The sequence below is a fragment of the Crocuta crocuta genome, unplaced genomic scaffold (genome assembly GCF_008692635.1).
Source record: "Crocuta crocuta isolate KB4526 unplaced genomic scaffold, BGI_CrCroc_1.0 scaffold37, whole genome shotgun sequence".
Classification (NCBI taxonomy): Eukaryota; Metazoa; Chordata; class Mammalia; order Carnivora; family Hyaenidae; genus Crocuta; species Crocuta crocuta.
Window position 1 is genome coordinate 1,568,535 of NW_027532040.1, and position 15,443 is coordinate 1,583,977.

At 40.0% G+C, this 15,443-nt stretch overlaps 1 protein-coding gene across 1 annotated transcript in view; it reads left to right on the forward strand.

Annotated features, from left to right (window-relative positions):
- Nucleotides 1–576: 576 nt before the first annotated feature.
- The window catches only part of CYP51A1 (cytochrome P450 family 51 subfamily A member 1), a 20,850-nt gene continuing 5,983 nt past the window's right edge, over nucleotides 577–15,443 (forward strand). The window contains 9 exon segments of the mRNA XM_077776232.1: nucleotides 577–682; nucleotides 1,854–1,952; nucleotides 5,625–5,801; nucleotides 7,033–7,159; nucleotides 8,647–8,821; nucleotides 9,326–9,445; nucleotides 10,152–10,347; nucleotides 11,680–11,775; nucleotides 12,853–13,021. Of these exon segments, the coding sequence (XP_077632358.1) occupies nucleotides 593–682; nucleotides 1,854–1,952; nucleotides 5,625–5,801; nucleotides 7,033–7,159; nucleotides 8,647–8,821; nucleotides 9,326–9,445; nucleotides 10,152–10,347; nucleotides 11,680–11,775; nucleotides 12,853–13,021 (1,249 nt within the window). The 5' untranslated portion in view covers nucleotides 577–592.

Consider the following 15,443-nt stretch of genomic DNA (forward strand, 5'->3'; position numbering starts at 1 on the left):
AATCCAGACAACAACCGAGATTTGTTACCTTTATGCCGGATATTAATACCCGTCCGACCGGTTTTAATTGGGGTGGGATGGGACTGGCATCATCCCACCCTTTAGCGTAAAGGCATACTTCACCATCTCCCTTTCCGGATTTTGGGCGCGGTTTCTCAGAGGCTTTACACACGGGCCTTCAGCAGGGTCGGTGCGGCCGCCCCGCGTGCCCCGGAGAGGGGCGGGGCCCCGGCCTCCCGCCCAGCCGACGCGACGTATGCTGAGATCACCTCACGCGCACGCGGTGCAATCATCGAGCGCGCTGCCGGCCCCGCCTTCGACTCGCAAACCTCGCTCGGAGATCCCTCCGCCCGTCCCCTCCCCGCACCGAATCGTGGCGACCCGCACCCAGGGCGCTCAGGCTCAGGTTGTCCGCGATTCTCAGGGGTGATCGCCTCGTAAATTCACATTCTCTCTGTCTCTGTGCTAGCCGTACCGTAGGTGCAACTTGCTTTTTCGGGCCCCCTTTCCTGGCGTAAGGAGACCTCGGTGCCCTGAAGTTCTACTTGAGAGGCGTGGCCAGCATCGGGGCCCACNCGGCAACCTCCTATCCATGCTGCTAGTCGCCTGCGCCTTCACGCTTGGCCTAGTCTACCTGTTCCGCCTCGCAGTCGGCCTCCTAGCCCCCATGCCGGCCGGGGCGGTACGTGCACCCCGGGGATCCGGGCGGGGGACGCAGCGACCGCTGTGGCTGAAGGATTAGCGGGGTGACAAAGGCGGCCAGAGGGCTAGAAGGGGTGTTGACCACGGCCGTGCTCGGCTGGGCGGGGGCAGCGGGCGCGCTGGGGGCTGGTTCGTGACCGCAACTCTGCAGCTTGTGGTCGAGATTGCCTTGACTTTGCTCGCCTTGGTGCTGGGGGTCCCGGCTGGCCTGGACCCCCAGGGACCATAGAGGCGTTACAGACTTTGGTGGAGTCTCTGCTGGGGATGCCTTTGGCAGCTTCGGTCCTTGTGGTGGTCGCCTTGATGACTGCCCTTGGGTTCAGTGTCCTGCGGGCTGTGACACTACCCCTAATGGTGACTTACATCAGTATGAAGGGGGAGTGTCTCGTAGGGTGGGAGTGACTGGATTGTCACTTTATGCCAATGAAGCTTCAGTTTCTGTAATTTAGTGCCTTTGTTGATCATTAGCTTCATACTTACCTAATGTATTTGATGAATACATCCTTAACCAGCAACACCAAGTAGCTCTTAAATACTGCCTTTTACTAACAATGGAATGTACGAACTAAGCTTTATGAAAGTACCTTTTATAGTGAGTGCTAAAGCGTTCCTGCTGGGGCTCATATACCCTTTTTTTGAAGAAAAAAAAATCAGTGGATGAGATGTGTTCTGTTTACTAATAAAAACGTAGCTTCTTAAACATTTCACTTTCTGTACTTCAAGTTACTGTTTGTCTTTTTCTGTACCTTCTTTAGGCAAGATTCTGGGACTAAAATTGTGAGTGGTAGTGGTGAAGATACTGTTGCTTGATTTTCCTGTTCCCCCACCCTCGCTGCTATTGATTAAGAAAGTTGTCTCGAGCCACAAATAAATATTCTGGACAGTTTAGCATGTGTAGTTGCAACTTGTGTTTGTCTAGTCATTTATGTTACATTTATCTAGTCATTTCTCTTACACCATTCTGCGTTTTTGTTTACTGTGGCTACTCCTAAGATCTTTGCAGTTTAATTGTTCTTAAGTTACTATTGATGCTTTATTTTTTTGGTAACTTTTTTAGTACTTGTGGTAAATTTCATTTGTTTGGTCATGAACCTAAACTGGATTTCTCTTTTGGAATGAAATGTGAGTTCAAATTTTGTTTTCTCTTGCAGCAAAGTCCACCATACATTTCCTCTCCAATTCCATTTCTTGGACATGCTATAGCATTTGGGAAAAGTCCAATTGAATTCCTAGAAAATGCATATGAGAAGGTAAGTCTTCCAGACAATTACAGGAAACGAAATTAGTGCTTTTCAAACTTTCTTTTAGATGGTAGAACGTTAAAAAAAATTTGTAATCTTGTGCTTATCCCCAGTAGAGGAAACAGATTAAATTAGAGCTTCTCCTGCTTAAGAATTGGAAGGGTCTTCGAGACCCTCTTAACCTTTCCACGTCCTGGGCGATCTCTGAGACATCACCTGAGGAAACCTGTAGTTTTGTAGTTCTGGCAGCTATGGTCTAAAAATCACTAGCCTAAATTTTGTACTTGATTGCTAAAATTGATACTGATTGACCCTTCTTTTTCTTAATCAGTCATCTGTGGGATTTTCTAACCTGTTTTAAACATCTTCTGTGACTTCGGTTCTGTCTTCTTAGATGATGCCATGGCCACTCAGATCTTTGGCCTTCTCTCTAACGAGCTTTCCTGTGCTGATTCAGTCATTTACTCCAGTCCCACTTTGAATGGTTGTCAACTCTTAGCTGTTTCATTTCCACAGTATAAATTTAAGACACTTTATTCTTTTTTTTTTGTAATTTTTTTAATGTTTTTATTTCTGAGAGAGAGAGAGACAGCGTGAGCAGGGGAGGGTCAGAGAGAGAGGGAGTCACAGACTCTGACACAGGCTCCAGGCTCTGGGCCGGCAGTCAGCACAGAGCCCGACGCGGGGCTCGAACCCACGAACCGCGAGATCATGACCTAAGCGAAAGTCGGACGCTTAAGCGACTAAGCCACCCAGGCGCCCCTAAGACACTTTATTCTTAAACCACAACTTCTTTTCCCAGCTTGCCTGTGCAGCTCCTTCCATTGTAACCATTCTTTGGCCTCATTAGATCTTCCAGTCCATTGTCCCATTTACTTTTTCCTGATCTATTATTAGCCTCTTTACTTTCCTTCTTTTTTCCAGTCTGGCACCATGGTGCATCGTTTCAGTTACACTTTGGCCAATATCATATGTTTCCTTTTCATTTTACTTACGTGGTAAAATCCCAATCTTGGAGGGAGGCTATCAGTCATTTTCTTCGTCCTTGCACCAGATTAGTTGCTTCCTAACTTCATGATTCCCTACCTTGAATGAAAGTTCGACACTGCTCAACAATCGTATTATGCCAAAGTATGGTTGGCAAACTTTGTACTTGCCACAGTGACCATTCACACCTTAGTCTCCTAAACTTCTAAATAGATGACTCTGTCTCCTCTTTAAAGAGAGCTATAGAACCATCCAAAGAGAACTGTCATGCTCCCACTTTCAAACATACATTGTCTTTTCTTCCTGTTACACTAATTATAAAACACTTGGTGCCAATACTGGATGCTTTAGACAGTTTATCTCACTGAAGCTCCCCAAATTTCTTTCAGGTATATCCATTTTATATATGATAACACTGAGAAACATGTTATATAATTTGCTCTTGGGCTCACTGCTGGTTAGTGGCAAAGGCAGGATTTATACATGGTCTGATTTATGACTCTGTATGCTTGTAGTAATAATAGTAATACGACACATGTAATGTTTACTTTGGCCAACACGCTCTTCTGTAATATGTCTATATCCAATATACACATACATATCATGGATATGATATATTTAATCTTGACAACAGATCAAGATTTCCATTTTATGGATAAGGGAAACTGAAGTACAGAGAAGTTAAGTTCTCTGTAGGACCAAGGTCACAACAACTAACGCGAGGAGCCAGGATGTGAACCCTGGTAGTCTGGCTCCAGAATCTTGGGCTCTAGCCGACTATGTACTGTCACCTTGGTTTTTACTATTTTGCTTCCTATTGAAAGTTAAAGTCTCAATCCATCTTTTGTCTCCGGAACATTATGCTGTTTTTCTTCTTACTATAGTGCCTTCTTCAACTGGATCTTTCCCATTTTCTCTGAAAAAAGTTTCAAAGGTCAAAAGGACTAGAGCTTCTGTTGACCGCTCAGTCTCCTCTCATGTCCTTACCCCGTTAGCAAGTTTTCTGTACTTACTGTCTCTGTTCCCACATCTGATGTTTACTCTTTAGTCCACCTTTGATTAATGCACTCCATGTCCTAATTCAATGAACCTGACCTCTCAGCTCTATTTGTCACTGGTTACCACAACCACTCCCTCCTCCTTAAATGTGGCTTCGCTCATTTTTTTCCCCGTGTCTTCTCTCCATCATTTGTGGGCTCATGCCTGGGCATTTACTGTTGGGGTTCAAGGAGGTTTGGTCCTTGGCCTTTAGTCTTTCCTAGGTGAGCTCCTCGCTACCTGCAGCTTCAGTGAGCAGCCATCTGTGGACACCCAAATTAATGAGCTCCAGACCTGGATGTTCACCTCTAACATGATTCTTTTCTGAGTTATCTCAAAGGCACCAGAAATCCAGTATTTCTAGAGTCTAATCCTTGGTTTTTGTCTCTCCAATCCTGGTGTCCTGTTCTTTCTTCTCACCCTTGTTGTTTCTGTTTTGAAGTGTACCAGAAGCCTAGGATTCATTCTTGATACTTCCCTCTCCCTCTCTCAGTCTACTGCCGTCTGCAGATTCTCTCCAGAATAACTCCACATTCATCTGCTTCTGTGTGCATTGCCCCCCATTACCATGTGGCAAGTTTACATCATCAGTCTCCTTTAATAGGCTCTAACTCCTCTTCTGATATGCTTTCTGCTCCTGTTCCTCCCTCTTGTCCCCATAACAGCTAGAGGGATCATTTTTTAAAATATGTATACATCAGTGTATATACTACATGCAGGTTAACGTCTCCCGTGGCTTTCCATTCCTTGTAAGGAAAAAACCGCTGAATATGGCTTATGAGACTCCGTGTGGTGTAGGCCCTGCAGACTCTATGCTCATCCTTCCTTTCCTCCACTCTCTCATTCAGGACCTTTGTGCATGCCTGCCCACCGTGCTGATTCCTTCTCCTTCGAGCCTCAGCTCGGGTGGCCTTTCCTCTCTTTGGTCCCCCTTGTATCAGTTCTTTTATCACAGAGTTGCTTTCCTTCCTGTAGTATTTGTTACATTTGCAGTTTTACATTTGTTAATATGATTATTTGATTAAGTGGTATCTTTTTCAATATAGAGTAAGTGTCATGGGTCTGGAACAGTATTTTTGTTCACGATTGTGTCCTCAGAGCCTAGTCTTCAATAATAATCACAAAGCGGCAAGGGAAAGCATTTAACACTCAAGCAGATTAACAAAAAATTAAAAATGAAATCATTCAGTGTTGGCGAGACAGTAGTAAAATGGATAACTAAACTTCTGAGGTCTTTACACAGCAAGTACTGTAACTTGTATAATAATGTAAAGGTCATAACCTTTGGTGACTCCTATAAGTTTCTTTTTAAGCAAGGGAAAAAAAAAATCTATATACTCAGCGATACTCATTGCAGAATTATCCATAATGAAAAAACTGACACATCACCCATTTGTCCAGTAATGAAAGAATATTAACTTATGTCTGTTTAAAGGATAGTAAATATTTTCAGTATAAACTGAAAAAAGCAGAATGAAAGTTAATTCATATTTCATTTGGAACTGGATGAACATAATTATAAATTTGCACAAAGACTGGGTGAATAACTGCATAAAGGCTTATGCATGTTTTGATTTTCAAAAATGAAGAAGGTAGTAATTCTTTAGTGCTCCATATTTTTTAGCATCATCACTAAGGCTACTTTTCTTTCTTTAGTATGGACCTGTATTTAGCTTTACCATGGTGGGCAAGACATTTACTTACCTTCTGGGGAGTGATGCTGCTGCACTGCTTTTTAATAGTAAAAATGAAGACCTGAATGCAGAAGATGTCTACAGTCGCCTGACAACACCCGTATTTGGGAAGGGGGTTGCATACGATGTGCCTAATCCAGTAAGTGATGCTCTTCTCGCCAAGAAAGGCACATCTATACTATAATCTTATAGGTAGTAGTGTAATATTGTACATGGAAAATGTAGAGACAATTCATTGCTTGGTTCAAAAATCTGAAGAATGAGACGTTCAAAAGACGAAAAGCTCTGGGTAACTGACAAAGAATGGATATTTGTTTTATAGTCGCAGGCATGGGCTAAGCAATTTTCAGCGTTTTCCTGCACAAAGAAATACAACCAATGATAACAGCATATTGGAATTTGTAGTGGGTGACAAGAAAATCCCATTATTTCGTCAGAAGAGCCTCCTACCATCCCACTCCTGCCTGAAATTCTAGCATAAGAACTTGTTTTGAGCTAGAGATTGTTGGCTTTTAGAAGCTTGTGTGGTTTCTTTCCCCCTCCTAAAGTCTACTATTGAAGTGCTGCAAGTTGATGCAAAACGCACATGAGATCATTGGCTCAATTGCTTGATGTGGGCTCTGGCTGAGATCCTACCACACATTACCTGGTATCCCAGTGCAGCAGTTGGGGGTAACATCAAGTGTTATTTCTGGGGTTGGGGGAGGAGGGCATGCGGGGGAATAAATGGCTCCTCAAGGCTGAAAGCAAGAGCCCTGGAAAATCCCTGTGGTCAGATATATCTATTCATTTTTCATACTGCTGCTAAGATTCTTAAAATAGAAATGTCTCAGTGGGTTAAAAGCATTAGTTTTATCTTAGAGTGAGTTTATTTCAGTCAGACTATATTGAATGGTAATTAAACTTCGGGAAGATCACGAAAGGAATGATACTTGTTTGGGAATAGAGTGGGAGAATATGTGAAGTAGGATAAAAATGATATCAAGGCGTAATGAACCTTTGGGAGATGGTGTTGGTATCTGGGTTGGGTTGGAATACCAGCAGATATCAGGATAGGAGAGGGAAGCCCTGAGGTGAGAAGTGGCAAAACATATGTAGGAAGGAAGGTGGAGGTGGGGTTCCTAATTTATCATTAGTCTAGGGCCCACACACCAAGTGTTTCTCCACATGTTACTTCAGATCTGCGTAAATGCTCTAAGTTTCCCATGTCTGATGTAGTTAAAAAAAAATCCTTTTTATTTTTTCAACTTTTTTTTCCAGAATATTATTTTCTTTGAGTGTTACAGAGTTCTTATAATAGTCTAAATAAATCTTGTGATAAAACAAAAATGTGTTTTAATGCTTGGTATTATACCATTAATATTTTTAAGGTGTTTTTGGAGCAGAAGAAAATGTTAAAAAGTGGCCTTAACATAGCCCACTTTAGACAGCATGTTTCTATAATTGAAAAAGAAACAAAGGAATACTTTCAAAGTTGGGGCGAAAGTGGAGAAAAAAGTAAGCAAAATGTTTTGGTTTTTCATTTATCTTAATATTTCTACTTTTTTGTGACTAGAAGTATAAGACTATGTGGTGCGTATAAAAAAACTACAGCATTTGTAAAACCTCCTAGATTTAATGGAAAGAACATGTTTTGATAACCATAGAGTTAAAAAGACCTGAGAGGAAGTGATTATTGCCACTCATTTCACAAAACTTTTAAAATGGGTTATCTAACATGCAGTTTTCTCAACTCATTTGTACAAATAGTATAAAAATGGTTTTTTAAAGTTTGAAATCAACTGAATGTAAAACTTTTTGCGAGGTCATTTTAAGACAATAAATAAAATAACTTTAAACCCCCATTGGGTAGTAAAAATCTAAATGATTTAATTTTATATATAATACCTTATTTAATATTTTATGAGAATGATTTATTTCATGAAAAAAGTAAATTTAAATACATAGGTTTACTCTACCACCAAATGTATGATATGCTCTCTCACAAATATTATGTACAGAGTATACGGAGTATAATTTGACATTCTTTGGATATTTATGTGAATCCATTGTGAACACTGGACAGGAAGTGTTCCTTTCAGAGAAAGTTGTAATGCCCAAAACAAAGCAGGAAGCAACATCTGCCAGCAGAGCATCAAGACCTCTTTGTAGGTCGTTGTGTTCTTCTGGGCGTGGTCTTCAGTTTCTGTAAAAGGTCCAGAAATTTGATTTTGTTTTTCATATACCTAAAGTTGATGTGATCTGTTTTTAACCATACAACAAGCTGATGTATAAGCTAGAATGCCAACTTAATGAATACAAGTGACACAAAGTTGCAGCACTGAGAACACCAGAATTTGCTAAACTTGATTGGCAACTCATTGGAAAGCCAGGTGATAACTGGAAGTTCATTTGGTACATGTGGAATTAAACAGCAAGGTGTAACAAAATTTTATGACATTTAAATGTCATCCAAATATGCCTGCCTGATGCACTGGTCTCCAATTTGGGATACACTAAGTGGTGGTTAGTTACAGTTTTCTTTCACATATGGTTAAGACTTCAAATTGTAGTCATGATTTTCCTGCTTTTGACCTGGGAAATAACCCATTCTTCAGTCTTTGGACTGCTGTTCTTTGGGAAGCACCTCCTATGCACTAAGTAACCTTTTACTGCTTTTGTTCTACTGCGGCCTGAAACTCCTGCAGCCCTATTCATTTTTATATTCAATTTATCTTTTCAAGTTGAGGAATTATGAGTGAGGTTTAGAGATGTCTTTGTGGCCTCTGTTTTGGCCACCCGGAAGTGCTTCCCATCATGAGTTTCTTGCCTCTCTTTGTTGTGTCCACATATCTGTCTGTCTAGGCTTTTTTTTTGATGATATGAACAGGATTTTGTTCTTGATTTTGTTCTCTGTTTTCCTTTTTATAATGATTTTATATCTCTAAGAAAACATTTCAAAAAAATATTTGGTAATAGAATGGGAGTGATCTTTTTTCCTCTAGATTTGTTTGAAGCTCTTTCTGAGCTCATAATTTTAACAGCTAGCCATTGTTTGCATGGAAAGGAAATCAGAAGTCAGCTCAATGAGAAAGTGGCACAACTGTACGCAGATTTGGATGGAGGTTTCAGCCATGCAGCCTGGCTGCTGCCAGGTTGGCTCCCTTTGCCTAGTTTCAGGTATGGATAAAGAAACTGTACTTGCTTATTTCACTGTAGAACTGCTGTATCATCAGTATGCTTTATGTTAAAGATTAAAAAAATAAAAAACATAAAACAGACAAATTGGGAAATTCTGAGCCCCCATTCTTCTAGAAGAATTCAAGAGACATTTTCTGTATATAGTGAGCTCACTGAAGGTAAGTTTCTGTTTATTAAAGAAGTAATTTATTGTCTAGCTGTTTGAATATTTTAAAACCTACTTATCTCACATATTCCTTGTAGTCAGAAAAGTCTCTGGACTCTATCTGAAGGTGATACACCTCTCTATGCCCTTATTTGAAAATATATGACTTTTATAGTGTATTGTGAAGTATCTTTCTTTTGAAGTATTAGTGGCTTTAATTTTCTCTGTCTTCTTATAACTATACTGTGATTTTCATTTTATACTGCTTATTTTCAAAATGAATTTGATGCCAGGAAGTATTACATTATTTTTTAGTTATTTTCATCTTTGAATTGCAGACGCAGGGACAGAGCTCATCGAGAGATCAAGAATATTTTCTATAAAGCAATCCAGAGACGCAGACAGTCAGAAGAAAAACCTGATGACATTCTCCAAACTTTACTAGATTCTACTTATAAGTAAGAGCTGTTTTAGCATGTGTCATGCTAATGCAGGAAATTACACATTAAAACATAGTTAAATAATATCTCCAGTTAAAAAGTAATGATGGTGACAAAATTAGTAGCTATCACCCTTGGACTTTTTCAGTGGATGAGACCTAAAATACTGGGATGCTATGCCTACTGAAGTCCCAGTGACTGTGCATGGTAAAAAGTTTGCTGATAAACTGCAGGGAAGGCTTTTGTAATCAAAATTTTATTTTTCTTTCGTCTGTCTCCTTTCCCTAAGAGGGGAAAATTCTTACCTGTGATGGGCAAATGCAAGAGACCATTCTACCTGAAAAATTGTAGTCACCATGACGATTTAAATGTTGAGGCAACGGGCGCCTTTGTGGCTCGCCGGGTTAAGCCTCCGACTCTTGATTTCGGCTCAGGTCATGATCTCCAAGTCATGGGATGGAGCCCCTTGTCGGCCCCCCGTGCTGGGCATGGATCCTGCTTATGCTTAAGATTCTCTCTCCTCTGCCTCTCCCCTGCTCTCTGTTTCAAACTCCACATCAAGCGCCACTGTGACAGTATGGAGCCTGCTTGGGGTTCTGCCCCTCTCCCCCATTTGCACACTCTCTCTCTCAAAATAAATACATAAACTTAAAAAATAAAAAAACGTTGAGGCATGAGATGAGTCTGCCACAGCGGTAAATTTTGTTTGTGATTGATTCCACAGGGATGGGCGTCCTCTGACAGATGATGAAGTGGCCGGCATGCTTATTGGACTGCTCTTGGCGGGGCAGCATACATCCTCAACTACGAGTGCCTGAATGGGCTTCTTTCTGGCCAGAGACAAAACACTTCAAGAAAAATGCTATTTAGAACAGAAAATAGTCTGCGGAGAAGACCTGCCTCCTCTAACTTATGACCAGGTTTGTGGATTTTGAGTTTTATTGCTGCCTTATGACTTTGAGTATCTAATGGTTAAATTGATTAAATTCTTTATTTTTAGAAAATTACGCATAACCCTCCCTGAAACGTCTTAATGTTGGATTCAGTTTGCTGGTACTTTGTTGAGTTTAGGATCTAATCATAAGGGATACTAATGTGTAGTTTTATTTTTTATTTTTGAATGTGTAGTTTTATCATGATGTCTTTGACAAGGTTTGGTATCAGAGTAATGCTGGTCTCATAGAATAAGTTTATAAGTGTTTTCTCTTTTATTTTTTTGCAAGAGTTTCTGAAGGATTGGTATTGATTCTTATATGCCTGGTTAGAATTCACCATTGAAGCTATCTGAGTCTGCTTTTCTTTGTGGGAAGTTGTTTGACGACTTACTATAGATCTGTTCACGTGTTCTGTTTCATCCTGAGTCTTCAGTTTGTGTCTTTGTAGGAATTTATGCATTTCATCCGGATTACCTAATTTGTTAGTTTACAATTGTTACAGTATTCTCTTACAATCCTTTTTATTTCTGTAAGGTTAGCAGTGATGTCTTTTTCATTCCTGATCTAGTAACTTTTAAAACAATAGCTTAATGGATACAGAACTTAAATACCATAGAATCCAATTAGAGTGTACAATGTAGTGTTTTTTGGTATATTTAGAACTGTGAAGGCATCATAATTTTAGAACGCTTAAATCACTTCCAAAGGAAAGCTGGTGCCCATTAGCTGTCAAGCTCCATCTCTCTTGCCTCTAGCAACCACTAATCTACTTTTTGCCTGTATGGATTTGCCTTATTCTGGACATTTCTTATAAAATGGGACTGGCTGCTTTTGCTTGGCATGTTTTCATGTTTCATCCATGTTGTAGCATGTACCAGTACTTTGGTCTTTTTTATTGCCAAGTAATATTCCATCACGGATATGCCACGTTTGTTTATTCATCATCAGTTGATTAACATTTGGGTTTACACCTTTTGGCTATTATGAATAATGCCACTCTAAGCATTTAATTATAGGTTTTGAAAAAGCCGACATTGAGTATTTTTGCTAGTGTTTTCATTTTTTGGACAAGCAAATTTTTGCAGGTCCTTACTATTCCATTCTTGACGGTGATTACCTCTCTTACTGGTATCTTACCTCCTTTGTCTTGGCTGTGGATAGTAACAGAACATGATAATCTCAGCAACTGAACTAGTTACTTCTGTACTTCTACCAGATTATAAACTACCTTATGATAACCTAGAGGTTTAAATAATACTGTGTACTATTGAAGTAAGTTAAAATTTGTAAAAGTCAGGAAATGTTTTCCCTTTTTAGCTGAAGGATCTAAATGTACTTGATCGCTGTATAAAAGAAACATTAAGACTTCGACCTCCTATTATGACTATGATGAGAATGGCCAAAACCCCTCAGGTGAGTCTCTTCGTTAGATTTCCCCTTCCAGGGGCGCCTGGGTGGCTTAGTTGGTTAAGCGTCCGACTTTCGCTTAGGTCATGATCTCGCGGTTCGTGGGTTCGAGCCCCGCGTCGGGCTCTGTGCTGACTGCCAGCTCAGAGCCTGGAGCCTGTTTCAGTCTGTGACTCCCTCTCTCTCTGACCCTCCCCTGCTCACGCTGTCTATCTCTCTCTCTCTCTCTCTCCTAGAAATAAATAAAATATAAAAAAAAACAAAAAAGATTTTCCCTTCCATGCACCCAGTTTTTAATTTTCAAAAGGCAGAAATAATATAACAGGAAAGAGAATTTTTCTGATTAGAAAAGAATAACCATTTCCATGTAATTTCAATTTTATATATTCTAACTCTGGATATATAATTATATATATTCTATTTATATAGATATTTTTATATAATTATAGAGAACATACATGCTAATCTGTTCCCTGCATTTTTACTTAACAATTAGGGTTTTTAAAATGGTAATATATTTTTTCTTGGTTTAAAAAAAAACCTGTTTTGTTGTTAAAAAAATCTGACAGTATGAAAGTATATGAATTTAATTATGAAAGGCTCCTTGAAATCCCTCTGCTACCTCTGAGGCATTTATGGCTTTTTACTATTTCCAGTCCAGTGTTGGGTCACTTGTAAATTATCTTGAGTTATAATAATTTTCAGCTGGGGCGCCTGGGTGGCTCAGTTGGTTAAGCGTCCGACTTCGGCTCAGGTCATGATCTCACAGTTCGTGGGTTCGAGCCCTGCGTCAGGCTCTGTACTGACAGCTAGCTCAGAGCCTGGAGCCTGTTTCAGATTCTGTGTCTCCCTCTCTCTCTGACCTCCCCCTGCTCACCCTCTCTCTCTCTCTCTCAGAAATAAATAAAACATTAAAAAAAGTTTTTTAAAAATAAAAAAAATAATTTTTAGCTAGCCTACCATCTAGCTGGTTTTTAAATCTATGTATAGCTCATGTGTGTTAATGCTTTATTACACAGTGGTCTGGTTAGTTGGTAGAATATTGTTTTATTATCTAAGGAAATGCATTGCTTTCTTTTGTAGACTGTGGCAGGGTATACCATTCCTCCAGGACATCAGGTGTGCGTTTCTCCCACTGTCAATCAAAGGCTTAAAGACTCATGGGCAGAACGTCTGGACTTTAATCCCGATCGCTACTTACAGGACAATCCAGCATCAGGAGAGAAGTTTGCCTATGTGCCATTTGGAGCTGGTAAGATACCATTTTACCTTTGAAATGTTTGTTCTGAGAATGTGTTTATGTATGTCAAAATACCCCATGTGAATTTTATTTATAAATATCTTCCTTTTCTCATAGGGACATTCCTGTAAACATCTGTAGGAGTATAATCTTTGCCAAGTTAGAGAAAGTACTTTATTTGTACTAAAGGAAATAGTTTTACTAATTCCTACATAATGTTCTTTTACCTTCTAACCAATTTAGTTTTATCAGGGTTAATTTTGATAGTTCACTCTCTCTTCCCAGTTATTTCAGACTAAATATAACATTATCAGTGTGTCAGAAAAGAGTAAAAGCAGTCTTTAAATTGAAGCTTTTCTGGATTGTTAACTTTTCGGTTCTCTGCCTACGTCCCTAAGATAAAATGGTCTTTAAATTTGGTCAGGTTGTGCATAAGCTTGCAAACTGCTGCATTTCAATTAAGACCCTTATATTATCCAGGCAGACCCTTGTTCCTGCAGTAATTTCTCAGTTCACTGGTACTCTGCAGATTAAACTATATTCTAGGGCTTCTTTTTCAGTCTTCCCAGCGATTTTAAGTGGCATGACCTTTTTTTTGTCATTGGTAACACTTTTTCCACAGGTAAAGGAAAGTAAAAAGTTCCTTAGGAACTTCAGATCAAATTAAATTATAAACATACTTAATAATATGGTGTACAAAATCTCATATGAAAGAGTCCCAGATATTCAGTTACCTGACTTCCACTTGAACTTCTTTAGGTTAACAGGTTGCTCAGTTACCTTCTATGGCAGCTCACTTAAGTTTTCTAGACTGCTCCCATTTTTAAAAAATTGTATTAGAGCTATAATCTGGGGGTGCCCGGCTGGCTCAGTCAGTAGGGCACGTGACTCAGTCTCAGGGTTGGGAGTTCAAGTCCCACACTGGGTGTGCAAGTTTAAAAAAACAACAAAAACTGCCATCTGTTTCAACATCACATTTATAGTCAGTCCTAACTGTGTTCTCTGAAGCCATATTCTGTATCTCTGAGCTATCTGAATGACTGTTCCCTCAAATCTTTCATCATTGTGTTAGTTTCCTAGGACTACTGTATCTCCCACAAACCAGAAGACTTTTAGGGGCACCTAGGTGGCTCATTCGGTTAAGTGTCTGACTCTTGGTTTCGGCTCAGGTCATGATCTCATAGTTCTGAGTTTGAGCCACATGTTGGGCTCCACAATGACACTGCAGAGCCTGCTTGGGATCCCCCCCCACCCCTCCCCTGCTCATGCTCTCTCTCAAAAATAAACTTAATTTTTTTAATTAAAAACAAAAAAAAAATAGACATTTATTCTCCCACATTTCTGGAGGCTGTAAGTCTGAAATCAAGGCATTGGCAGGACCTTGCTCTCTCTGAAGGCTCTTAGGGAAGTCTTTCCTTGCTTGTTCCTAGTTTGCACTGGCTCTTGGCAATCTTTGGCATTCCTTGGCTGTAGCAGTATCACCCGAGTCCCTGCCTCTGTCTTCAGATGGCCTCCTGCCCTTCGGGTGTCTGAGTCTTTCCATTGCTTTCTTTTGAAAGACAGTGGCCTTGGACTTTGGGTTCACTCTAACCAAGTTTAACTTCATCTTAACTAATTATATCTGCAAAGTCTGATTTCCAAACGACGTTACATTCTGAAATTGAGTGGATGTGAATTTGGGGAGGGGGGAGGGGACACTGTTCTACCCCATATGATCATGTTAAGTGTGTCCACTTTCTTCAGTCATTCCTTTACTTTGCAATTGTATAATTAATTTTTTCTGTTGGTGCATATAGCATGTAGCTTATTCATATTACATTTTGTGAATTTATCCATTTTTTTTGTTAATTCAAGGATACTTCTAGTTTGCAGCTATTAAAAATAATCTTTTGGTGGTTCCTGGGTGGCTTAGTGGGTTAAATGTCTGACCCTTGCTTTTGGCGCAGGTCATGATCTCACAATTGTGAGATTGAGCCCTGCATCAGGCTCCAAGCTGATAGTGCAGATCTTGCTTGGGACTCTCTCTCTCAAAATAAATAAAAACTTAAAGTCTTCTGTTTTCACTGGAGGTAACCACTGAAGATCATTTAATTTCAAAATATGAGAAAGAGCTCATTTTAAAAACCCAGCAGGGGAACCTGGGTGGTTAAGCATCCAGCTTTGGCTTAGGTCATCTCACAGCTGTGGGACAGAGCCCCTGTNTGAGCCCTGCATCAGGCTCCAAGCTGATAGTGCAGATCTTGCTTGGGACTCTCTCTCTCAAAATAAATAAAAACTTAAAGTCTTCTGTTTTCACTGGAGGTAACCACTGAAGATCATTTAATTTCAAAATATGAGAAAGAGCTCATTTTAAAAACCCAGCAGGGGAACCTGGGTGGTTAAGCATCCAGCTTTGGCTTAGGTCATCTCACAGCTGTGGGACAGAGCCCCTGTG